This window comes from Anastrepha ludens, chromosome 4 (assembly GCF_028408465.1).
Source record: "Anastrepha ludens isolate Willacy chromosome 4, idAnaLude1.1, whole genome shotgun sequence".
In the NCBI taxonomy this organism is placed as follows: Eukaryota; Metazoa; Arthropoda; class Insecta; order Diptera; family Tephritidae; genus Anastrepha; species Anastrepha ludens.
In genome coordinates, this window is record NC_071500.1 from 42,305,309 (window position 1) to 42,331,739 (window position 26,431).

General features: G+C 34.8%; 1 protein-coding gene across 3 annotated transcripts in view; it reads left to right on the top strand.

The window, feature by feature from the left end:
* The window catches only part of LOC128862101 (cell adhesion molecule Dscam2), a 308,940-nt gene that overhangs the window by 249,581 nt on the left and 32,928 nt on the right, over positions 1–26,431 (top strand). For 2 of the 3 annotated variants that reach the window (XM_054100528.1, XM_054100529.1), the window contains exon 10: positions 4,008–4,295. In XM_054100528.1, coding sequence (XP_053956503.1) covers positions 4,008–4,295 — 288 coding nt within the window. Of the gene's footprint in view, positions 1–4,007; positions 4,296–5,159; positions 5,445–26,431 lie in introns of all 3 variants that reach the window. The other variant, XM_054100530.1, reaches the window with a different exon arrangement.

Sequence of the window (26,431 nt, forward strand, 5' to 3'; positions counted from 1 at the left end):
GCGGCAGCTTCCATTGAGATGATTGAGCTTTGGTTTCCACGTCATAACCATAAACCCATGATTCGTCAACAGTTATGATCCTCTGGAGAAAATTTGGGTCGCCGCGGACAGAGTCCAACATCTCATTAGCAAAGTTTATTCGATGCTGCTTTTGGTCGAAATTGAGCAGTTTTGGTATGAATTTTGCGGGGACCTGTCTCATGCCCAAATCATTGAAAAAAATCGAATAACACTAGCTAATCGATATGTCTAGGTCCTCAGCAACTTCTCTAACGGTGATTCGACGATTGGCCAATAACATTTTCTTCACTTCATCAATTTTTTCGTCTGTTGCTGAAGTGCTAGGGCATCCGACACGACGGCCACATCGTTCACATCTTCTCGACTTTTTTGTTGTTCTAAGTCAAACCCATTTAGTGAGGTCCAATTATAGCAGAAAATTCTTTATCTCGATGTCTGAGATCTCATTAATTTGCTGCAGGAAAGGATTACCAAAGGAGCGGAGTCGTGCCCTAGCTAGCCCTGAACATTCACATAAGTAGAGGAAAATACTTTCCTTCGCACCTTCCGCTTGACATCTCCTGCAGATAGGATTGAAGGGTTGATTGAGTCTAGCTTCATGATCACCTACTTTCCAGTGGCCTGTTAGGATTGCAGTGATACGTGTGATGTTTGGCCGAGAGCATCCTAACAGATCATTCGTCCTTTGGATTTTGTATCTCGGCCATGTGTTTTTTATTGAAATACCTGTAGTTGATTCCACCTTCTTTCGTTTAAAGCATGATAGTGTGAAGCAATGGATGCGTTTAATGTGTTGAGTGGGGTGGAGACTGCCACCGCCTCTGCTATTTCTAGTGTCGAGCCTTTTCTTGCTAGCTCATCCGCTATATCATTACCCCGTATGTTGCTGTGACCGAGAACCCATATCAGAGTGATTTCAAGCCAATTACTAAGCATTTCCAGCTCCTCTCTACACTGTAAGACTAGTTTAGATGAAAAGGAGTTGGAGTCCAAGGCCTTTATAGCTGCTTGACTGTCTGAGAAGATATCTACTCTTGCACCAACTTCCTTTTAGAGTTTTAGTGATTTGCATGCTTCTCTGATTGCTAACAGTTCTGCCTGGAACACGCTGGCATAGTCAGGAAGACGAATTGACTGGGATAGGTTGAGCGGCTCCGAATGGAAGCCAGCTTCCACGCCACAGTTCATCTTAGAACCGTCGATATAGATTTCGTTATCGTTTCTTCCAAGCACCTTCCTTTTGCTACATTCGGCTCTCGGTGGAAAACGTAAAGTAAAACGTACCGTTTTGCTATTGTATTGCCTTGTTTTTATTACGAACGGGCCTGCGACTGCGACCTGAAAAGATATTTTGTGCAGCCATATAACCTACTCAAACAGATTTATGCTATTAATAAATCCTAAAACTGCTGTAAGCTTAATTTCTACCAGGAGGTTTGGAGCTATAACACCGCTTCCTAGTTAATTTAGTCTGTCTACACTAGAACATCTTCTGTTGTTTCTTGTGCCTAATTACAGAGTCTACAAGAATCAATGTCTATCACACCATTTTTTTCATGTGATAGTTAAGTTAATGGTTAATGGTCCTGTTAATACTTCAGGGGAAAGTTTTATATCACTTCTGCTGCGGTTTAGAATTGCCTCTTATACGTTCTGGATCAATGAGTCTCCTCGATAAAGCCTCGTTGTTCCCGCTCATTTAGAAAGATTTACAATACATTATTTTTATTTACTTATTTCATCTACTAGGTAAAATCAAATGGTTATTTATTAATTTTAGAAATTGCCAAGGGACAAATTGGGCAAATAAAAATTACCTAAATTTTTCATTCCACCTTTTTTCAAGTAAGTGCTTAACGTACCAGAAAACATCTTAATAATATTCAAATATTAGATTATAATTATCGTATTGCCTAAAACTGAGTATATTTTCATCGTTTTCATTTAATTAACCTTTTTGTTTGCAATCAATTAGGTCACTGCTACGCTACTCATAATCGAGCTGAATACACCTGCTCCTTCTGCAGTTGAAAAGCATTTTTTAGGTCATCTCGTTAGTTTTAATTAATGGACAGATTAGATGTTATAAGCAACAAGAATGCAACTATTTCCTAAGAGAATTTTTCGTTTGTGACTTTGGCAAAGCGAAATTTCATTCACGCTGACTGCGACTATCTTAAGTGGCATTGAGTTGAGAAGCAGTTAAATCGAGTTCTTTTAAACTGATGATCTTTTTGTTGCGTAATTGCATTTAAAGAAATACGTTTCCAAATTGAGTATCAAATTAAATTACTTTACAAATTATTTGAAGGTTGTGATTTAATGGTTTGCATATGTATGTAATAATGCAAAGTTCTTCATTGAGTAGCAAACTCTGCGGCTAATTGAGATCGTTGAAAGAACAAAAGTTCCCAATTCGGAAATGAGGGTAAACCGTAGGAATATGTGACGTTTTGGATTTGTGCTAGAAAAAAGCTGCCATTATTTAATTGTAGCGTTCACTGCAGGTACTTACAAATAACTAAGAAAAAATATCAATTCACAATCTGTCTCTAAGCAGTATTTTATAAGTAACTGCGTTCTAAGGTGTACTTCCTCATAAAGGATGTGATTGTATAAAACTCTTGCTCTCAGTTTTTAGTTTATAGGTATTTAATTTATATTTTATTTAGCTGAATATGGTAATAAATTTCCCTACAGTTATTTTGCCCTAAAAATGGCTAGTGCCGCCTACATGCCATCAAACTTGATGTTGAATTTAGCTGACTAAAAAGGCCACTGTCTAGAATAGGAGGCCTTCAAGTTTTTTTATGAAGTAGTTAAATTTCTGACTAGAAAAAGAGTTCTAAAAGTAATATATTTCAACTTAAGAAATAATTACAATTTTTTTTGTCAAGTTGTTAAATTTCTGACTAAAATGGGAGGTCTAAAAGTATTTCAATTTACCGAAATAATAACAATTTTTTTATCAAGTAGTAAAATTTCTGACTAGAAAAAGAGTTCTAAAAGTATTTTAACTTAAAAAATAATTACAATTTTTTTATCAAGTACAGGGTTGTCCATATTCGACGGACCCGACGGATTTCGATTCCATTCCAATCGACGAGGCTTGTCCGCAGGCAACAATCTTTGCGTCAATTGAATCCTATACGGGAATAAATGCAAATCAATGCAGATAATTCGTTGTAAAGTGGTCCGAGCAATGCCCAACTGCTGAGAACGGCGATTTGAAAACCTTTCGTACAAACGTTTAATGGTGTTCTTAGAAGGCGCACTTTTCATATTATTTAATTTTGTATACGCACGTTGAGTTTTCACAATTGACTTCTTTTGTTGAATGTAAATTTCAACAATTTGGGAGCGCTCGCGTGGCGTGTACTGTTCCATGGTAAAAATCTGCTTGGACTGACGCTTCCAACGCGGTATGTCATTAAGCGATCTGACATCTAGGTCAAAAGATACAGGGTTGCCAGATGGGTCCGTCGAATATTGGCAACCCTGTAGTTAAATTTCTGACTAAAATAGGAGGTTTAAAGTATTTCAATTTACAGAAAAAATAAAATTTTTTTTATCAAATAGTTAATTTGCTGACTAGTATAGGAGGTCTAAAAGCATTTCCATTAAAAAAAAAAAAACATTTTTTTTAGCGAATAGCTGAATTTATCACCTAAATAGAAAAAAAGTCATGGAAGTGTACAATTGAACTTTTACTAATCCTTTCATTGTGAGTTTTTTTTGCTCATGGGAAATTTTACAAAAATACGATGGCAATTCAAACTACGGTATTTTTCTTCATATATTAATATTATTATGTAAATTTGCAACAAGAGACGCCAATATGACTTCGTGACATATTTTATTTATATATACAAATATTTGTGATGCTAATTGGATAGAATTTTTCATTCCATAACTTAAATAAATTACCATATCTCCGCTTTTTTCCTCATCTACTCCCAACATCGAATCCTGTCAACACCCAACAGTGCCTCCTAAATTGAGTCCTTTTCAGACATCCATACTACAGCTAAACATGGGTGATCGCGCATCACTTACCTGTTCCGTGGTTAAGGGCGACTTGCCTCTAACCATCACCTGGCGCAAGGACAACAGACCCATCGACCCGACGCAACACATGTCCGTGAAGCAGGTGGATCAGTACAACAGCATATTGGTAATTGAAAATCTTGGCTCCGATCACACAGGCAACTATTCGTGTGTGGTGCGAAATTCCGCAGCGGAGGTGGAGAACTCGCAGGCGTTGCTTGTTAACGGTAAACAGATAACGTAGCAAGGAAAAGCGTGCAAAGTGACGCTTATTAAATTAATGAAGATTACACAGATTTTTTAGTGAATATTTGAGAATTGTAATTTGTTTCCTGTTTTTGTGCAATTGTTTTTGATTTTTACAACATTCGTTGTAAGTGTACAGAATAAATATATACAAATTATATGTATGTATGTATGTACAGATATCCTATATATAAATACTGAAACGTAGTATTTTTGAACGAGTTTTGGTTTTGCCTGTTTTGTATGCTTCCTTTTCATAAAACATAGGGAATGCATTTTGTGTAAAAATTAAAAAGTTTATGTATTTCAAAAAAAAGAGAAAAATTAACTGATTTTTTATGTTCGTAGAATGCGTTTTGTTAATTTTGAAGTATACAAATATAAAGACTATACAATTTTTCTTCAATATTAAAGTATGCAAATATTTGTAAGTTAAAATACCTGGAAAATTTTGAAATTAAAAACTTTATTTCCTCTTTGCAATGCCTGAAATTTGTAGTGTTACTAATTGTAGAACGAAAAAAAAATGTACAAAAAGTATCAAAACTGCGAAGGTTTAATTTTATGTAAAAAACTATATTTTAGAAAATAAATGCATCTTTTCAGCTAAAATGCGTATAAAAGCTACTTCTATATCTACAATATTCACCTCACAACGCAAATTCACTTCGTCCTCCACAACGTGGGTCCACCGCAACTCAACGCTGGTTTTCTTTCCACTTCCATTGCTTTACAAAAAAATCTACGTGCTCCGTTATTTGTCCGTATATACGCATATTTTGTTTATAATTAATATTATTGGATACTTAAATTTCTTAATCGATATTCTTGTGCCTTATTTACAGTCCCACCCATAATAGAACCGTTCGTGTTTCAAGATGGTCTTGCCGAGGGTATGCGCACGCGCACAGTTTGTGGTGTATCGCGTGGTGATGCACCGCTCAAATTGATCTGGCTTAAGGATGGCGAGCCGTTGCCTGAATTGTTGGGCGCCAATGTCACAATGCTCGATCAATATTCGTCGTTGTTGAGTATACCTTCTTTGTCGGCCTCGCATACTGGCGAATATACGTGCGTGGCAAAGAATCCGGCTGCAGAAATTAAATACACTGCCGTATTGCAGGTCAAAGGTATAGTATGAAGGTGCCTTCCACTTTTACTACATTTCAAGAGGAATCAATATGAACTTTGCTTAAGTAAAAGAATAAAAGGCTTTATTTTTGAAAACACTTCACACAAGAATTATTTTACAGTATTCAAATGTGATTAAAAGCGCCACATACATATATATTGACATTATCATACACACGCACAATATTACTTCGTCTACATATGTTATTTAGCAAAAAACAAAAAACAAAAGCTTTATAAAAAACGAGTTCATCAAAAAAGATATCGGTTTACAAAGTGAAAATGTATGTAAATTGTAAAATTAAAACTAAAAAGAAAATATGTAATTAATCGACCTTATCTCGGTGGAGAGAATTCATGTAATCCATCATCCTTGGGCTTTATCGCGAATTCTATAAGAAAAAATCTTGAAAATACAAATTTCTCGCCATTACTCTGGCCTTAAAGAGGTCTTAAATAAACGGCATATTTCCATGAGCAAGAAAACTTCATACTTTTCTTATAGTCAGTTTTCTTATAGTATAGTTGCTTATGCGCGGACGATGTTTTTGTCCCGATGACAAGGAAGTTCGACTATCAGCGGGCTCATGCAATCAGCGTTAAGGGAACTCTCTAAGCGGTCGACCTCAAACGGTCTAATGGTTAACCCAGCCAAGACCGAATTAGTTCTGTTCTCTGGAAGATAAAATATACCGAGTTTTCAGTTACCATCTGTAGATGGAGTAACACTAATCTTATCAAACGAAGCCAAATATATTGACACAATTCTGAACTGTAAGCTTTTTCGGACAAGGATCACCGATGAACGAGTGAAGAGAGCTTGTCATGCCATCTTTATCTGTATGAAGACATTTGGTTAGAAGTGAGGTCGGTAAAATACGATTACCCATTTTGACTTACGGAGCTTTCTTGTGGTGGGAGGCGGTGCAGACACTCCGATCGACGCCTCAGATCGCATTGGACATGATCGAAAATATTTTCATCCATTTATTTATAAGTTAATGTGATAGCGGCCAAAACTGCTTCCAGGATTAAAGCAGTAGGCATCAGTTATATCATAGTACCTGTAGAACACTTGCAAGACGCATCGAAAGCAAACGATCTGGCCACCAAGATAGATCCGAAAAAATACTATAAATGAAGAATACCCGACAGAAAGGATCGACAGACTAGAGTCATATCAGCTGACCATATTTATACTTACAGCAAAAACGGTAAAACTAATGAACCTACGGGAAACCTACCATTTTTGTTCATTGTCAAGAAGCGATCTAGGCACTGGCCTCAGCACATATCAATTCAAGATGTGTTAAAGAATGCAGAAGGCCGCTCTCATTTATCCAACATAAGACCATACTTTCATGGATTCGTGTCCACTCTGAAGTGGAGGTAAATGAGAGATAGGATAAATGTATAAGCAAAGGCTCTGAGCTTGACCATCAGGGAGTGATAGAGGACGTTAGTGTTGCCCTAAGCAAACTGTACACTGCGATTGACTTGAGGGTAATCGCGGAAGCTAACAAAAGATTGTCTCTGACTACTAACTATCTTAAAAGGACAAAATGGCTGCTTGGATTCAAAAGCGTTTTCATAGGTACAGAAGCCGTGCCAAATGTCTTAGCGATTATGTATTTGAAGACCTTGTAAAATACCTCACTGGAGGAACTAGTTACCTCCTTATAAGTGGTTTAAACAACTTAGTTAGGGGATGGAAATCAAATGCAGGTATCACAATAGGTCTTAGGACCACCGAGCGCCTTGGCTTAGATAAGCAACCTGGCTAACCTAATCTAATCATTCATTATTATACCTTATCAAGCATTGCATATTTTGGAGTGATGGGAGCCTCATTACTGAAAAAACTTTCTATAACTGAAATAACTTTGAAAAGAGTTTTTATCGATCATCGGTCTCAACGGGAAACTGAATGTTGGGCAAACATGCCGTGAGATAGCTTCAGGTCCCTTCTACACTAGCCACAAAAAGCACCTGCTTTCAGCTGATTTGTTTTTGACATCTTATCAGGAATGTCATATTTATTTCGCCTTCGTCAGGGCATGACTGTTGATACTGAGTTGCAATAAATTCTTAAAAGTCACGCCATCGTTTGAATGGCAGTTGGTGCATTCATTCCATTAGAACAGGTTTGAAGACACCATGAGCTAAAATTTCTGATGAGCTTGCCTGGAAGATGACCCGACAATCGGCATCACCCTTCCCGGCCATCGGCATCCCCTGACAGTGATCAAAGGCGAATTGCCCAACTTATTTCTCAGGAAAGCGCAGAAAAGAAATCTTCGTGTGCTATTCCGAAAACCCTTCGACCGCAGTGCAATAGAAGGAAGACTCAGAAAGTCCCGACGGCTCCACACCATTCAATTTCAAAACTCTTAGCTGTCTCCTGTTAGCTGTCATTGGACAATCGGCGCACACTCGGTTGATCGCAGAAGCTGTGAGGAGAAGGAGGCTGTTGATCACTTTCTTTGTAAATGTTCGGGTTTGGCAGCTAGACAGTTAATTTCACTGGGTGTCCCTTTCTTCGATAGCCTAAGGCAGTGCATCAACCTAAATCCCATTAATATTCTCCATGATATCAACAGCTCTGGCTGGCTGTAGATATCTGCCTGTTGGAGGTCTCAAATGGTATCAAAACGGCGTTTTAGTACTACTTGGGGAGTGCCAGACTGGCACTTCAACCATTTCATCTACCTACCTACACCATGAGCATAGTTCTCATACAGCTGGTCTCCTATCTTTAATCATTAAATATGGAATTCTTAGCTACTCTCGATATAGAACTAGTTCCTGACCACTCACGACCTAATCAGAGGTTAAATTTCAGAACAGCAGATATCTAATTTCTAGCTACTCCCATATGACCTGGCACCCAGAATAAATTAATTTCACTATGTTTATTAAGCTAGTCAAGAACTCGCTCGAAATAATTATGAAGGTGTCCAATAACTTAAGAGCAGTTTTACGGTTACTACAGACTGGGACATTTTTACAGCTCCATCTGTTTGCATAAATCACGGCTATGATTTAAAGGTATTTTGTTTATCATTTCTTAAAGTGAATGGTGAAGTTCTAAGAAAGTATAGTATATATATCTGTTTCTGGTCTCAGGAGCATCTCTGCAAACATGACCTCGGTTGAGCAGAGAATTTTTGATGACAGGTCGACACAGGAGGCGGTTAGGAAAAACTGGTAATAGTCCCAAAAATGAATGGCTTCTTCACACGTTCAGTGGCAGGTATACTAAGTAATAGATTATCATCGCATCAGAGATGGGAAATGAGTTATAACCTAGTTTAAGGCCGAACTAATTTCGACTTATATATATATATAATTGGGTGTTTGGCCGAGCTCCTCCTCCTATTTGTGGTGTGCGTCTTGGTGTTGTTCCACAAAGGGAGGGACCTACAGTTTTAAACCGATTCCGAACGGCAGATATTTTTTATGAGGAGCTTTTTCATGGCAGAAATACACTCGGAGGTTTGCCATTGCGTGCCGAGGGGCGACCGCTATTAGAAAAATGTTTTTCTTAATTTTGGTGTTTCACCGAGATCCGAATGGTAGTCACGCACCAACCCATTCGGCTACGGCGGTCGACTTAGTTTCCGTAAATTAACTTAACAAATATGTTTTTTCAACCGCATGGGCAGCTTTGTGAGCGTTTGCTTAGAAATCAATTAACCTCAATAAATGAGGAACCAATACATTTCATATTCTGAGGTTACGGCCTTGAAATCTTTAAATAAATTGAGTAAAGGAAATTGAATGCTAACCCATATCTATTTTGATGAATTCTTTAATAAATGAAATACAGTAAATGCATTATAATAAATTGTTAACCAACTACTCACACCAACACAAACACACACACACACACGTAATTTTACACTTTTTAGTAACTAGTTACATCAAATCACACTCTCGCACATATGTACAATTATAAAAACCAACAAACTTTAAAACTCAATTAAAAATGTGTCCCAATTTTAATATACCATGAGTAAAGAAAAGTTTTAAATATCTACAAAAACATAAGAGAAGAGTTCTTTTAATTTCAAATTTTCCAAGTTTTTATACATTTTCAGTTGTGTACTAAAATGGCTTCTTAAAACTTTAAGTTGTTAATTATAGTGAAAATCGTATATTGTTTTCTTTTTTCACTTATATGATAACATATTTAATAAAAATAAGTTTCTACGATAAAAGAAATCACTTTAGCAAGCAAAAAGTATTCCAAAATGTTAGGTCAAAAGGAGTAAAAACCGAAAAAAATCGTATGAATACTCGTATATAAGCTCATAAAAACAGAAATTTCTCGGCCCTATAATAAATCCCTTAACCAATACCCATCCTTAAGTCGCTTTGCCACGCTGTGGGTTTTTGTACGGCAGATCACCAGGTAACCTAAATGTTGCACTGCTTCAAATGCTTCTTAGAATTTTTATTTTATATTGTAAAATTATTTTATTTTATTTAAAAATACATATACTATTAACATGCATATACATATGTATTGGTATTTGCTACTAGCGAGATTGTAGTTGCGCCTTCATAGAATTAAAAAAATACGGCATCAATGGGAACGGGTTTTTAATTGCGATCACACATTTATTGATCAAAATCTACAAAAAATATTTTCTGTAAAACATATTTAGAAAAAACAAAAATTAAATAAAAATATAAATACTCCTTCGCCTTTAAATTATTATTATTTTGATCGCAACTACAAAAACATTAATTTTGTCGCAACTCAGCTCAGCAAAAATCAATAAATAATTTCAACAAGGACTAACAACAACTATCTTCATACAATTTACAATCGATGTAGAAATTCCGCCGTTCAACTACATACTTACGTGGAGCTTCATTCAGTTAATCACCTGCGCACCTGCTGTGTCTTTGTACCTGCTATCCGCTCCTTTGCTCTGCTTAAACACCTCTCTTTCTCTCTCTGGTCGTGTTACATACATCTGCAAATAAACTATCTGCTTACGCTTTAAATCCCCGAAACATATACACATGAAAAAAAAAAAAAAATCACGTATCTTTTTAAGCCCCGCTTTTCTAGTGAGCCAATAGTCACATGGTACTCGCGCTCAACCTATGCTGTGTATTATTCAAATATATATACATACATATACTTGTTATTTATGTGTTTTGGCTGACTGTCGTGCTGTGGTGCTGTGGTGAAGAAACGAAGAAAACAAAGCTTACCACTAACAACATCCGGATATTGTGCGTAAATTTCGCGCTCAACTAACCGAAATTTGTTGCGTTGTATTTATGATTTAAAGCTTCGCAGTATTTGTAAAAATATTATTCATACATTCGTATGTATGTATGTTGGAATTTTTGCATTCGTAATATAATTTTATTTTTTGCTTTTGTATTCCCTGCTCACTTTTGTAGTGTTTGTTGTTATGCGCCACTAGTCTATTGGTACGAAATTAATTATTTTATGTTTTAGCAAATTTTATCACTTTTCTCACGCATGCAAGAACATTCCATAAGTAAATACATAAATTGTATGGATATATAAAAATCTTACGTTTTGCATGATTTTGTTTAGTTGTATGCATAGAAACTCTAGTAGCCACATGCGTTTACTTCCTGCTTTGATTGGACTACGGCAAGCAACCTTGACCACAGCTACAAAGCCTCTCCTCTCTCAGGGAATATTTGAAAATGTAGTATTACTTATGACAACGGTGAGATCAACAATTTTAAGGGAGAGCATAGAAATAAATTAAACGAATTCCACAACTTCTGACTGACACGAACAAAGTACCAATCAAAGGTTTAAGCGGCTAAGACTAGTCCGAAGGGTTCGATAGATTGTGCGACATTTCACAATTTAATTAATATTATAAGGTGGTCTATCTAAACCTCTCATTAAACATCGAACAAAATTTCATTCAAATGACTTGCACAGCTGACTTTGCATTAACCGATTTTGTCAACTAAATTTTTCAGTACATTTCACCAATGGCTAATTCAATTTTAAGTTTCAAATCTTGTATAATTTCTTGATGGTTGACGTAGTATTTATTCTTAATGACGTCTCACAAAGAAGTAATCTAATGGTGTCAGACAGCATCTTCTATTATCATCGTTTCGACTGATTCAATCCCAGATCACCGATTCAGCGCCTGATAAATAAGGAAGCAGTCAACCAACATCAACTTTTGAAGTTAGTTTTCAATATTTTGAAGCGTTGGTCAATAATAGACATACTACTGTGGGCAAAAAGAAAGGTGAATTTGCTTGTAAAATGAAAAATCTTTATTTATTCTTGTAAATCAATTTCATCCTCTTCAAAATAATCCCCTCTCGATGAAATACACTTATGCCAACGATTTTTCCAATCCCCGAAACATGCCAAATAGTCCATTTCCGGTATAGCCATCAGCACCTTCTTCGATTCAGCTTTTATCTCCTCAATCGACTCGAAACGCGTTCCCCGGAGTGGTCTCTTGAGTTTTGGGAATAGCCAGAAGTCACACGGAGCCAAATCAGGCGAATACGGTGGTTGCGGAACGATATGCGTGGAATTTTTGGCGAAATGGTCACGAGGAACGAGTGCAGTGTGAGACGGTGCATTATCGTGTTGCAAAAATCAAGAGTTGTTGGCCCATAATTCTGGTCTTTTTAGACGAATTGCTTCACGTAAACGACGCATAACGCTCAAATAATATTCCTTATTAACAGTTTGGCCAGGTGGAAGGAATTCATAGTGGACCACACCACAAAAATCGAAAAAACTGTCATCATGACCTTTATTTTTTAACGACTTTGAAGTGCTCTTTTCGGTCTGGCCTCGCCTTTAGCACGATATTCGCTTGATTGGTTGGTTGTTTCAGGGTCGTAGGCCCAAATGGTCTTTCAAAATGGTTTTCACAGATCCTTCTGATATTCCGATCATATCAGTATATCATACAGTATTTTTAACAGTCAACCGACGATTTTTGAGCACTAACTCCTTCACTTTATTGACGTGTTGGTCATCTGTTGACGTCGATGGTCGTCCGGAGCGCTCCAAGTCATCACCACGTTCTCGACCCTCTTTGAACTCTTTGTACCACTTATAAACATTTTTCTGTGACATGGTCGAACCACAATGCCTTCTGCAACATGCTAAACGTTTCCGCAGCCGAAATTTCATCCCGCAAACAAAATTTGATGGCACTTCTCTGCTCAATCAAATCAGACATTGTAAAAATCGGAAAATGCACTCTTGGCCGTTTGGTAAACACAAGCATAAATATATTACTGATAATGACATTCACATGAAAGTTGGCCCAGATGTTATTAACAGTGCTGCCAATTCATGAAAAAAATAACTAGAGCGAAATTTTAATCCCGCGAAGTTTGACAAATAAATTCACCTTACTTTTTGCCCACAGTTACTGAGTTTCTGTTACTTTTGAGCGCGAAATATGGTTTGGTGCCAAAGTAACATGAGATTAGAAAGCAACTGTAAACTACAGTTACTAAATACATACATATGTTTTAGCGCTCGAAAGTAGTTTAAGCCTTCACCTCTTTCAAGTACTCGAAAATCAGAAAAGGCTTGAGCATAATGCAGTATGAGCGTAATAAAGGCATTTCTAGTAATGGACGGCACAGCTGATGTAGATTTAAAAGTGTAAAATTCTGCTGTAGTGACTAAGTTGCAACCCCAAGCGTATGTAGGTATGTATTTGGGGTATTCTTTTACCACACATACGAAGCGTGTTCAAAAACTATGGTGACTTGAATTTTTGTTTTTTTCAAAAGTATTTATTTGCTCATTAATATTTATTTTGTTCGCTTCAAAGCGTTGTGCATACGCTTTCCAATTTTCGAGAAACGTCTGACGTACATTTATAACTGGGACTGGACTTTTTCCACTTTTAAAATAAAAGTCATAAGAAAGTTATATTTGGACTTTTTACGCTTGCGCAAACCAGTAACTCGAGACGATTTCGGCCAAATTAAGCAAACATTCTGCAGGTAGTTTAAAAACATTCATAAGCGCGTACAAATAATAAAATTGAGTTCTGAGCATAGTGCCGTGGCAGCGTTGCTCGATTTAAGACTACAAATCATTCAGACGGCTTCACTGCAGCAGCGCCGCTCGAGCTAACACTTCAAATCGGCCTGCGCCGTACCGTCCAAATGTCATATACTGTTTCAGTTTACATTATGAGTGAATATTTGAGTATTTTAATATTCGTTGCGAATGCTATTAGGGTGCCCAACAGTGACTTTCGTAAGATTGAAACTATTTTCTTGTGTACCAGTGCGCGCTCTTTAGAATAAATAGAATATTTCTGAACTACTTTTAGACCTGTTCTTGTTTACTTGACGCAGTGGATTGCAAATTCTTTAAACGTATTTAAGAATTTATATGAAAAATGGCGTAAGGAGTCTAATTTCTCTGCTAGCACATAAAATAGCTCCTTTTTAGCCTATAAAGAATTAGTAATTATCTGGACATTGATGCATTAACTCTTAGTTATGACGAGGTTATATTATTTGAATAAGCAATTGGAATCTATTAGTAACTTACTTGTGGACAATGAGCACAATTTTATAGGCACAGCTTTGAAAAGCTTCTCTTGAAAAACTCTAAAAACTTGAATTTCCTCAAGCGGAGACCCGTTAAATTGCCATCACACCTTTATTCTATGGCATTGATACGAGTAGATTTGCAACTTTGGCATTTTATGAAATGAAAATAAAAAACCACTAGAAACTTTGAATACTATACTCGTAATACTTTCGAATCAGTGGTAAAAATAGGAACAGAAATGTACCAGACTGGCTATACTACGGTAGGCTGCATAAAACTGAACTCTATTTCATGGTTGTAAATGCGCTTGCGCGCGAGCTGGAGTTATTGTTACCACATTGTTTGACCCCTTCATTAAATTACTTAAATAATTATGTCCGATTTTGTAATTGTCTTGCATGGTTTGTATTTAAGTGGTTTCATTTTGGCATAGACCGTTCCTGTTCGATGTAGTATGACAAATGCTTCTTAAATACTTTTGTTCTAAACGGCAGCAGATTTGCGTGCTTTGCTTTAAATGCTTCTGAATTTTTCGTTTAAGTTTTTATTTATTTTTGATAACCCCTCTACTAACTATTATAGCCCAAAAATCAACGGACAGTAAATTTATGTTTTTAAGGCTGTTGTGTGCAATGATTTTTTTCGCCATCCCCGCGCTACTAAAATTTTGATTACTAGAAATTGTGGAAAATGGAATACACATGAAACGCTTTACTCTACCTAATCCCCTATTTACTTATTTTGATTTATACCAAATGCTTTTTAACATTTTCTATATATGCATTTTTTGTTGGTTACTGTAATGAAAATTATGATTAAATCTCATTGCTTTTCAACATCTTTAACTCAATTCCCCAAAATTTGTTTTAATTGCTCATTAAATTAACGATTTTTTTACGCAATTGAACGCTTTTGTAGCCACGCAAAGCTGCTGGTACATAACTAAATGCTCCAATTATTCAATTTGCTTATAATTAAAAAATAAATATTTGATATTAAAAGCCAGTATATGGGCTGCTTTGTTATCGGATAACAGAAAATGTAGGTGGCAATTGCTAAGCAGAGTAGTGGGCGTAACATTGTATTGTTGCAAACCAAATTTGTTTCTTTCTTTGACAATAAATATTTTTAGACCCAAATTAATTGCTTGATTTTTGAAGCATTTACTTGTATACATCTAAGCTGACTATTTATATATCTTTGTTTGCAGCGTTACGATGGTGATCAATTTGAAATTTTATTTATTTTTCGTTCTCATTCCCAACATCAACAAATCGCTTACGTATTTCAGATTGATAACAAAATTTAAAAGTCTCATTTTTCAATGCATGTTTATAATGGAACTCCCCGCTAATCCATTCAATTCAATGACACAAATAAAATTGTGGGTAGGGTGAGCTGCTCAGTCTACATTTAAATATAAGAATAAGTTAAGTAATACGTATTATTATAACTACTCATAGGTGAAATATGTAAAGAATTGATATCAACCAGTGTTGGACGTGAGATAATTAAATTTGAATCCTCTCGTTAATTGACTAAACTTTAAATTGCAATTAACTTTTTAATTGTTCTATGAAAAGAAGGCCTATAGCCCTGACAGCTTGTGCTTAAATATTATTTTGCAATGTTTTTAAAATAATTTATTAAAAAAACAACAATAATAATAATAAAAAATAAATAATAACTATACTTATCTTTACGGACTTCAATTAAAAGTGCGACATTCGCACTACTCGAACTAAAATCGACTAAGTACATAGTTTTGGTGTCTGTAAGTGACGCACAGGCAGACATTTATCTTTGTACGTACATGTGAATATACGAATGGATATTATGAAGGATGATGTTAGTCATGATGGATAGAATAATGAGATGGCGCCTATCGTGGTACCGTTACTTTGCGCTCAGCGAATTTGACAATGCGTTACGTCGTTTTAGCACCAGTATGGCCAGATTACCATTTTCGCAAGTTGATTTAGCATAATTTTTGTTATTTAGTCTCGGAGTTTTAGTTCATTCCACATGTCATTTTTCTAGCCTATTTTAATTAAAAGTAATGTTTATAATTTTGTAAAATATACATTTTTTTAAATTAGTTCAATAATTTACTTAGTTTTATTTAGCTTTACTTTTTTTTAACATCTGGTCGCATTGCCCGCGATTGCAGTTCTTGTTGGTGTTCTTCTGCTTCCAGCAGTCAAATTTCTCTCTCGCTACTGCAGTGTTGCCTTGCTTTGGATATAAAAACGCACTAAAATGCTCATTTAAAGAAAATAAAACACTAAGTTTTTATTGAATTACTTAAAGAACTTTGTTTGCGGAACAAAATGTCTTTAAAACGTGCGTATTTTTAATGTATGTGTTATGGATATGTAAAATTTAATTTATCAGTTTTTTTGGTTAAGAGGAACTCTTTTGTTAAGGGAACGACTTTTTTGCTGTATTTGAGGTTATGTAACCAGATAAGGTACTCTTTTTGTAAAAATGCGGTTATAATTTCTTCAGTAGTATTTTGTTGCTTATTTTTACTATGAATACCCCTCCACATGCCCTATCTCCCACTAAGGATTGGTGACCGGAAGAAACGACTACACTTCTATGGATTTAATTCGCATTCAGTAAATTCAAACGCTTTTTAAAATGGGTAAAAAGGTTTTCATTGTTAAGAAGAGTTGAGAGCATTTAATATTCTTGCATAACCTTAAAAGAAGCAAAAAATTAGATTTGCACTTTTAGAATATCAAATTTTATAAAAATCAACAAATTTTCATTAACATTAAAATCTTCTCAGAGTGAACATTTTTTTGTTTAATAATAAAGTTTTTTTTTTAACTTATAGTTTCGGTAGCTTTAAATTAAAAATAGAACACCAACTTAGAAATTTTTTTGATTAATAAAAAAGCACTGAACTTATTGCGAAGAGCAATGGTTGGCAACACTGCACAACTCTGCCAATGTGACATCACACATTCTCTAACAGGCATAATCTTCTATCATTCTTGGATGTTAGTGTTTTTTTTTATCAGTAAGTGGTATTGAGATTTATTCTGTAGTGTATGCAGTCTTACAACTACGGTACCATATGTTCGTATAAACGCTCACTTAGTTTTACATTAGTTTTACTACCTTCTCTCTCTTTTCTCAATGCATTGCTTACAACAACTTCTAACTCATATTGCTTGTCAAACCAACGGAAATTTAGATTTCGTGTAAAATCAACGAGTTGTTGTTGTTGTTGTATTGTATTTTGTGTACCATACCAAAAATGAGTAGGTACATATGTAGAGTAGAATGGGGTAAGATAGGTCTTTTTTTTTTTTGGAGAGCTCTTGCTACGGTGTTTTTGCATTGATTTTGAAAAATAAGCAAGATTTTGAAAGGTTATTTATCTGCTAACATTTTGGTTATACTGACTTATGTTTGGCTAAATATTTTGGAAGCTGCATTCAATAAGACAAAGGTACTTTTTTTCGATATTTTCAAAATCGGGGGCACGATAGGTCACTATATGTGAGGGGAAAAGAACAATGTACATGGCTTGGAAATTAACGTTTTAACTTTTATTTATAGAGTATGAACACTGCACATGTTATAAAAGTTAGGAATTTTTCTTTAATTCATCACGCGAGCACGTAATGTTTCGAACGGAATTTTAAATTGTTTAGAGGCTGATCGAACACTAGCGCCATCTCGGACTGCCGCGATTGCGATTTTTACGTCCTCTTCACTTCGTTTCGGCGTTTTTTGCACATAATTACGCACCATTTTGCTGCAAAAACAATTAAAATTTATTTTATTCAATTAAAAGTAGTGACCTATAATGCCCCCAGACGGCTGACCTATAGTGCCCCCAAGCACATGTTTTATGTTAGTGTCGATATTTTTTTTAAAAACAAAAATATCAAAAAACTAACACATTATTCGTGTTCAGCATTATTTTCTACGTAAAATAAAACTCACCTGACAAATATTTACATGCATTAAATGCACTGCACCGTAGAATAAAAAAAATGCTATGTCGGAGAAAAGCTCACAAAAAACTAAACGACGGCAGAACTAGGATAACTAATCAATGGTGACGGCCGAAATGACAGTCGCGAACGTTGTTCCCCACCACGTATTCAATTCACATAAGACGAGTTACCTCTGCAAAAACAGTGCGACGAAAACCCCACCTACCTATTGTGCCCCCATACCTATCTTACCCCATTCTACTCTATTTGTTGAAACGCACCTGAATAAAGAAGCCGCCAACATTGAAGTGAATAAAACTATAACTATGTTTTAGCGTTAAATTGATAAGTAGTAAGTTTTTTAATAATTCGATCGGAAAATTATTTTAACAATATGCTTTTCAAGATTTTTATCAAAATGCCAAGTGGAAAATATTATCTCAATAATTCCGAAAAGTCCCCAATCTATCTATAACCTATGGAAGTCTATTCAAATCTTATGATTGGGCGAAGAATCGGAATTTCAGAGGCAATGGTGCGCTCTTATATAATATTACAGAAGCTAAAAGTACCTACGGCGTGAGAAAGCCTTCGAAAGGCAATAAAAAACCAAATATATAAAAATAAAAACGAAGCCACGAAACGTTTTTTTTTTTTAATTCGAATCAAATAAAAGAGAAGCTGGAGAAGAAGTCTTTCAGTGGCAACCAGGAACATCGCACGCATTTTAGGCAACGCAGATAAAGTAAAATGAACAAAAGTAAAACAAAACCGGTGTGAAAGCCTGTGTTGACGCATCGCCGATAAGGGTTTTTAGACTTCGCTCAAAAACATATATTAGTGTGACAATGTTTTGTTCTCCAACGAAAAACATTCAACTTCGACGGCACATTTGCTATTGTGCCACCTAGACTTCCCACTACAACGCTCACAACCCTCCAAACCTTGAGGGAAGAGTGGGAACGGGACGAGGTAAGACAGGCCGAACCTATCCATATATACACACACCTCAAAGCTCGAGGGCAGAATGGGAGGAGGTGTATATTCGGCACATCTGGTGATTCCCTTTAGTGTTCGGTTTCCCGGCTACTATAGCGTCGTTTAGGCTGAACTGACGGCAATAATGAAAGCTTCGATACTAGTACAGAGTGTTGCAATACTTGGAGATGATATCTACATTTCTATAGATAACCAGGCGGTGAAAAAATTCCTCACAAAGCAGTCGTCAGCCTCCAAGGTAGCCATGAATTGCCGCACATCTTTTAACGAGATGGTTGAGTCATTTCACCTAAAGGTAACATGGGTTCCTGGACTTTGCAGAACCCAGTAACTACAGAACCGATAAACTAGTCAAACTCGGCACCAAATTGACCGATGAGTACATAGATAAGGACATAGGCTTAACTATGCAAACATGTAAACTGCATATCTTTGAGGGAATTGTTAAAGCAGCGGATGAAAAATGGCGTATTGAGGAAGAGGAAGAGACGATACAGCTTGTGCTTTGTGTCGAGCAAAATGAATTCCAAAATATACACGGTATTTTTGGGCAACGCTCTCCTCTCACTTTTGGATGATAAAATTAGTGAAGGGAGCATTTCTCAACAAGATAATGCTACCATTCCAGTTTGAAATAATCCTTGACTTCGCTTATGAAATGACCTGCATACAGTCACGATTCCAACCCAGTGAATAGCTTCCGAAGGTGCATGATGCGTAAAATTTATGGACAAAAAGGGTAAGGACATCAGTACCAGTACCATAAGATTGTACTAGAGCTCAAATTGGTCATTAAAGAAGTTTAGGAAGAACTGGACCGTAATAATGCAATATTTAGTGAAATCAATGCCAAAACTTATTCCTGAAGTTGTTAATAAAACTAGTGGTCCAATTAACAATTCTAAGTTCTGTAAATATGTTTACTGTATATTTGTCTTAAATATTAAGTGATGCGTTTAAACGAATATGTTCATATTTTTAGTTTGGGGGCCTCATGTAGAAGCCTCAAAATCGGTAATTTTTTAAACATATTTTGAAAGGGGATAAAATAATTATATATTATTATTTTTAACCTTTAACATAACTTTATTTAACCTTTCGCGACTACAAAACAAAAATTTTTTTTCCAAAATGGCGGCTCAGGATCATTCCCTGTCGGCTGCCTATGGCGCGAGGTCCCAAACTGCTCTATTTGTTACTCTTAATCTATCGATCTGAAACAAAAAAATGAAATTGTTGTTTTTTTTTATAACATATTAACGGGAAGGATGAACCTATAAAATTAAAAAACAGGTATAAAATTAATATCTGAAATTTTAGATTTATCCTTCCGATAGTAACGTACAGAAAGGCCTCACCAAACTTCAAATAAATCGGTCGATAACTTTTTGAGTTACGATACGAGCAGTTTTTAAAAAAGTCGTTTCGAGATAATTGAGTTTAAAGTTTGAGGTACAGGAGTGCGCGGACCGAAAAAAAAATAGGTTTTTGAGGCTTCGACATGAGGCTCCCCCCTTAAGTATAAGAAAAAGAACGAAACATGAATTTTGCATGCAATCTAAATTTCGGTTAGTTTGATAAATAAAATGAGTTAGAAGTTGTTGTGAGCAATGCATTGAGAAAAGAGAGAGAAGGTAGTAAAACTAATGTAAAACTAAGTAAGCTTTTATACGAATATGTGGTACAGTTGTTGTAAGACTGCATGCACTACATAATAAATCTCAATACCACTTATTGATAAAAAAAAACACTAACATAGTGCTTTATAATATACTGCATATATATATTGTACTTATGAACGTACAAAGATGAATGTTTGCTTGTTTGTATGTGACTTATAGACAACAAAACTACTTAGTCGATAACCTTTATATTTGACTCGAATAGCCATACTATGTTTAGGCATCACTATCGATCAACCGAAAGGTCAAATATGGTCCCAGAAGACCTGAAAGGTACATCTTCCGAAAAAATAGAAAAAGGGTATTTCGAACGTAGTGTATATGGGTATCAAACAAAAAGTGTTTGAGTAAAATATTTTTCAATGGGGTTAACATCGATGTAAAATGGTAAACCAAACTAAAAACTAGTTAAACAAAATTTAAATCAAATCAAATATTAAAAAATGGGTACCAGATAGTGATGTCGATCCCGCAATATGGAAATCAAGAGATTTGCTTTTGTTAAAGCCAGGATTCTGAGGTTCTTTAAAAAATATCCCGAGATCCTGGATTCAAAAGTTTTTATCTGAAACATTTTTTGAAAGTGAAGATTAAGAAAATTCAATTGGAAAGAATTTAGAATAAAGTTTACAAGAAAGCACTTTTATCCAGAAATTTTTAAATGTGATTAAAGGTTTTTTCCCTGTGCAGTATCAAATTATAATTCCTAGTTTTTAATTAAATTCATCAAACAAACAAAACAAACAAACAAACAAAAATTAATTAATTGCTAATATCACCAAGTCACATTTGATAATTGACTAATTGTTACAATCAATAATAATTAATTAATCATCGCATAGCAATTACAAATAATCAGAGGTGAATTGTAGTGGTAACAATTAGCGGTTAATCAATTGAGAACTTTTAACTGACCTAACAATTAAAATTTGCCCAACACAGATATCAACTACTGTAAGTCGGTATTTTAAGAAATTAAATTTAAAAATAATTATTATGTTATTTTATACACAGAGTACAAGCATTTTTTTGTAATGTATGCTAATTATTGGCATTCACTTACAACTATCTAAGAGTATCTGTGTTAAAAAATAATGTAAAATAGTAGACACTTAAACGAACAACTTTTTCTTTTCTATTGAAATAAATATATTTAGAATCTTTATCTTATTTTGTACGTATTTTGATAATCTTACAGTACCAAAGTCGTTCAAGCAACTAAGAAACGTTAGGTATTAAAATATATAAAATAAATACAGAAATGAGATTATTTACTGACATGAAAAAATGATAAAACTAAAAATTCTTTCCTATATCTCTATGTAAAGAACAAACTTTAATAAACCGAACACACAATATTTCACATTTGGCGAGGTAACAACATAAAAACAGCCTCATTTAAATTTACATAACGACGATACCTGTATATCATGGCCTACTAGGAACTGCTGGAAAATAGTACTCGCTTAACCAAATCATATAAATTTCATACAACAATCAAACCGTTCTCAAAGATGTGGCGTTTAAAGCTTTAAGAAGTAATAGTATGGACAAAGAGCAGCACCGTTTTACGTCAAACTCTACAACATGACACATGGGCTAAAAAGTCCCGGACCTCACAAAGAAAACTCTTCTTTTTTTTGTTTCAAATTAGCTTTATTTACGTATCAACATAATTTTGATCAAGAACAAAGCAATTATTCCAGCGCCACTCTAACATTTCAATACCACTTTTGTAGAACTATTTATTTTTTGCCTCGAAAAATAGGCGTCAGTTTCAGCGATAACCTCTTAATTCGAGCGAAATTTCCTAACGGCGAGCATATTTTTTAGGTCCACGAATAGCCAGTAGTCGCTGGGAGCCACAGCTGGTGAATATGGTGGGTGTGGTAGGAATGCGAAGTTCAATTCATATACTTTTGCCAACGTTTTGCCATAATCAACACGTTCTTGTTTTTGGTCAACAGCTTAGAACAGAGATTCCTCATAGTCAAAACCTCATGCAATATGCAGCCAACTGGTTTCTTTGATATCTTTACGATGTCAGCTAACTCACGCAACTTAACTTTTTGATCATTCAAAACGATTTTGTGGATTTCTTTTTTTGTTTTCAAGTGTTACCGCCTCCTTTGAAGTCAGCGAACCATTGTTTTATTATTGCTTCTGAGTCCCTATACCACTTTAGATGCCATTGCTAGGCTTGGACGGGATTTTTTCTCATCAAGAAGCAGCATAAAATAAAAACACGAAATTCTTTTTGATCCACTATTTTGAAATTAACAAAAGTAGCGTCTCTCTTAGCACAATAACTCACGAACTAATGAATAGAAAGTCATGAAATTTTCACAGCTGTATTTTTAAGGTTAGTACTAACTGAAAAAGTGGCGAATGCAATAAAATTAGATCGATCTGTGTGTTAGTCCTGGACTTTTCAGCCCATTTGTTAGATGAGTAGGAAGGGACCAGCCTCTATTATGGCGTGAAATATCGCCCGAGAGTATGGCGGTTGAGGTAAAGTTACCTATTTCGGTGTTTCTATGTATGAGTTTCATGCTGAAGCATACATAACTTTGCAATGCCATTCTTAATACTGTAGCCATTTCTCCTTCAGTGCCAGCACTAATTGCCTTAGACAACCGTTTCCAGGAATGACTTGAAATCACCGTTCTTGAAGCATGTGCATGTGGTAACGCGATACATTAGGTCTCTTCTATTCGCCACTTCACTGCTACTGACTAACTTAACGAGAAATTGGCATGCGAAACAATAACAACGTTATCTAGTAAGATTCGCCGCTAACTGGTATAAGGGGTTATATACCTAGTGTAGGACTAAAAAATCGAAAAGTTTTTTATGGCACACTCTAAAAGTACATCATCTTAAAAATATAAATTCAAAAAATCATAAAGATCGGAGCACTAGAACGAAAGTTACAGACCGTGGAAGCGCGCTACCTTATCCATAAATTAAGTGTCGAAGTCGTGTTTGTTGAAAATTACCGTAGCGGTGATCATTATTTTTCAAAGAATATTTGACCGATTTGCATAAACTTTTTTTTAATTATTCGAACTTACCACCTCGTGAATCTGAACTGTTCACTTTTTATAAATATTTGCATAGTTCGCTGAAATTAATTTTTTTTTAATTTTTCAACCCCTCAAAAATCGTTTTTTTTTTTATGTGAAGCGAACAAATTTTTTTTGGGTAAATAAACCGTTCAGATTCACTAAAAAACATTTTTCCACAATAATCATATAATTTTTTTGATTTCAGTTGAGCTGCTCATGCGCCACCGTGATCACCGCAAGCCTCTTCTAAAAAACGGAGTTTCGGGGGAGGAGCGATATCAGTAATAAATAATAACATTTTTTTAAATAAAAACACCAGCATGTATTCTTCGAGAGTTACCCTTCAATATGATATATGCCTCATTTGAATCAAAGTTCTAAAACATATTTAAAAAAAATTATGACAATCGTCCATTTTTTAGGGCTCACAAGGTATTGTATATAACCCCATAACTCACTAACTAACTTAAAAAAATAGGTAGCTCAATTTCAGCGTTGCCAAGATATGTTCATTTATGCCAATTGCTTCATCTATTATTTCACTAATTACAGTAACAGCGTAAAGTTGTTACCTTTTGTCGGACCGTGCGATTTTTTTTTTTTAACAGAAACAGTGCTCTCCTTCCATTTCCAAGCAGGCCCAATATCTTTGTCTGAAGGATATTCGAATGCTTTCTAAAATTCCCTCATACCCAGTTATTATTATTACTTGTAGGGGATATATACAACATATTCGTAACCCTATATTAATCAGAACAGCGGCTACTAAGACCTTCTTTGCTAAAAAGATGACCATAAACTAATGTTTGCAAACATCGCAAAAACAAAAAAACAAACGTCTGGTTTCTGGCCAGAAATAATTTAATAATTAAGGCTACTTGACTAGTGAAAAGTTGATTTCATCGACAATTTATGGTGAACGTATAAAAAAAAATATATACAATACTATATATAATTAAAAAAAGTTTAAATTTTTTTCACAATGCGTGAAGAAATGTGCGTTATTTTCACCTTTAATTTTATTTGATATTACAATTTATAAAATGATTTCTTCAAATGAAACTGATGATAAAAGTAATTAGTAGAAAAAAACATGACTTTATATGATTTATTTTAGTGATGGGCAAATTCAGCACATTTGCACTGTGCAGCAGCGTGTGCTTCTGCGTGCGTGAAAGTGCTAGGTGAAGGGGGATAGCAAAGCACAGGGAAGAAACAGAAAAATTGAGCGAGTTGTGTCTGTGTTTGTATCCTGAATGAGAGAGCAATTATTCATGAATTCTTACCAGGGATGCCAACTTTTAACTTCATGTCAACAAATTTCTAAAAAATAGGTTTTTTTAGTAGATTTTTCTTCAATAACTAAATTTAATACATATTACACTTTTTATTATAATAATGAATTAAGATAATGAACAACAATAAACAAGCAATTAAACATTTCAAAAGTTCGCGTAATACTGTTTTTTAATTGCTAGATGTAAAGAAGATTAAGACCTCTGAAAATATTTAATTTGAGATTAAATTAAAATCTTACATGTTGGAAAGCAATGACAGTTAAATCTTCAATAATATTGATCACTGCATATACTGAGGAATCTGTAAATTATTCACACTTATCTTATGGTTACTTAAATGGTTTTTGAGATCGGATATATTTTTTTTAAATTGATGTTTTTTGAATTGAGCTAAGAAATCCAGAAAATAAAATTTTTTAGCAAATTACTTTATAAAACTGCAAACTCTCTTCAGCTACCGAAGTTTGTCAAATGTTTCAGAATTTTTAGCTACTATATGATACCATTTTTTTTTTTATTTTTCATAAAAAGTGTAATAATTTCGCCCATCTAAATCCAATACACTCTGATATGCACAACTGCAAATAAAAATAAACAACCAATAGTATATACTTATGTATATAAATCATGAATAATAAAATCAACAATTTCCAAAATTGATTCCCACATTTAACAACTGCGGCAACTCTTACTCATAAGTTTTGACATTTCATAAATAAAATCAGTTTTTTCGTGATTTCTTAATTTTTCGACGATATTTTTTGAGACCGTAAGTTACATATTATTGTCGCATAAAAAACCACTAATGTTAAGTGTGTTTGTATGGTGTGGATGCAGTAAAAGTGATGAAAATTCTATTTGAAAATTTGAAACGGCGAACGTCAAAACAAAGTGCACAGTGTTCAACTGCCGACAAAACCATAAATTTATTTCTAATGTTTAATATATTACTCTGTTTTAACTTTTAATTTAGATAAATAAAGTTAAATAAAATGTTAAATATAAAACATTTGGTTCAGCATGACCTCAAATAAAAGAACATTGTTAAATTTTAATCCGAAGTGGAGTGTAACTTTTTTATGCAAATATGTAGACGGAGAATAACAGTGCCTTGTATGTGAAAAACGTGTGGTGTGTAAGGTTTTTAACATAAAGAGACATTATGAGCTGCACAGGAGTGAATATGATGAATGTGTAGGAGAAGAAAGGAAAAGTATATACAAATCCTTAAGTCTAAACGAAGAGCCCGATTCGATGTGCCAAATTACAGAAGATCGGAAAAATTCAAATTATAAAATTTTTTTTTTAAATTTCTTAGGAAAGCAAAGATTACGTTGTAGATGCAAAGCGTGCAACTTATGAAATCGCGTTGAACCTTGTTCGTGAGAATCGTGCATTTTCGGATGGCGAATTG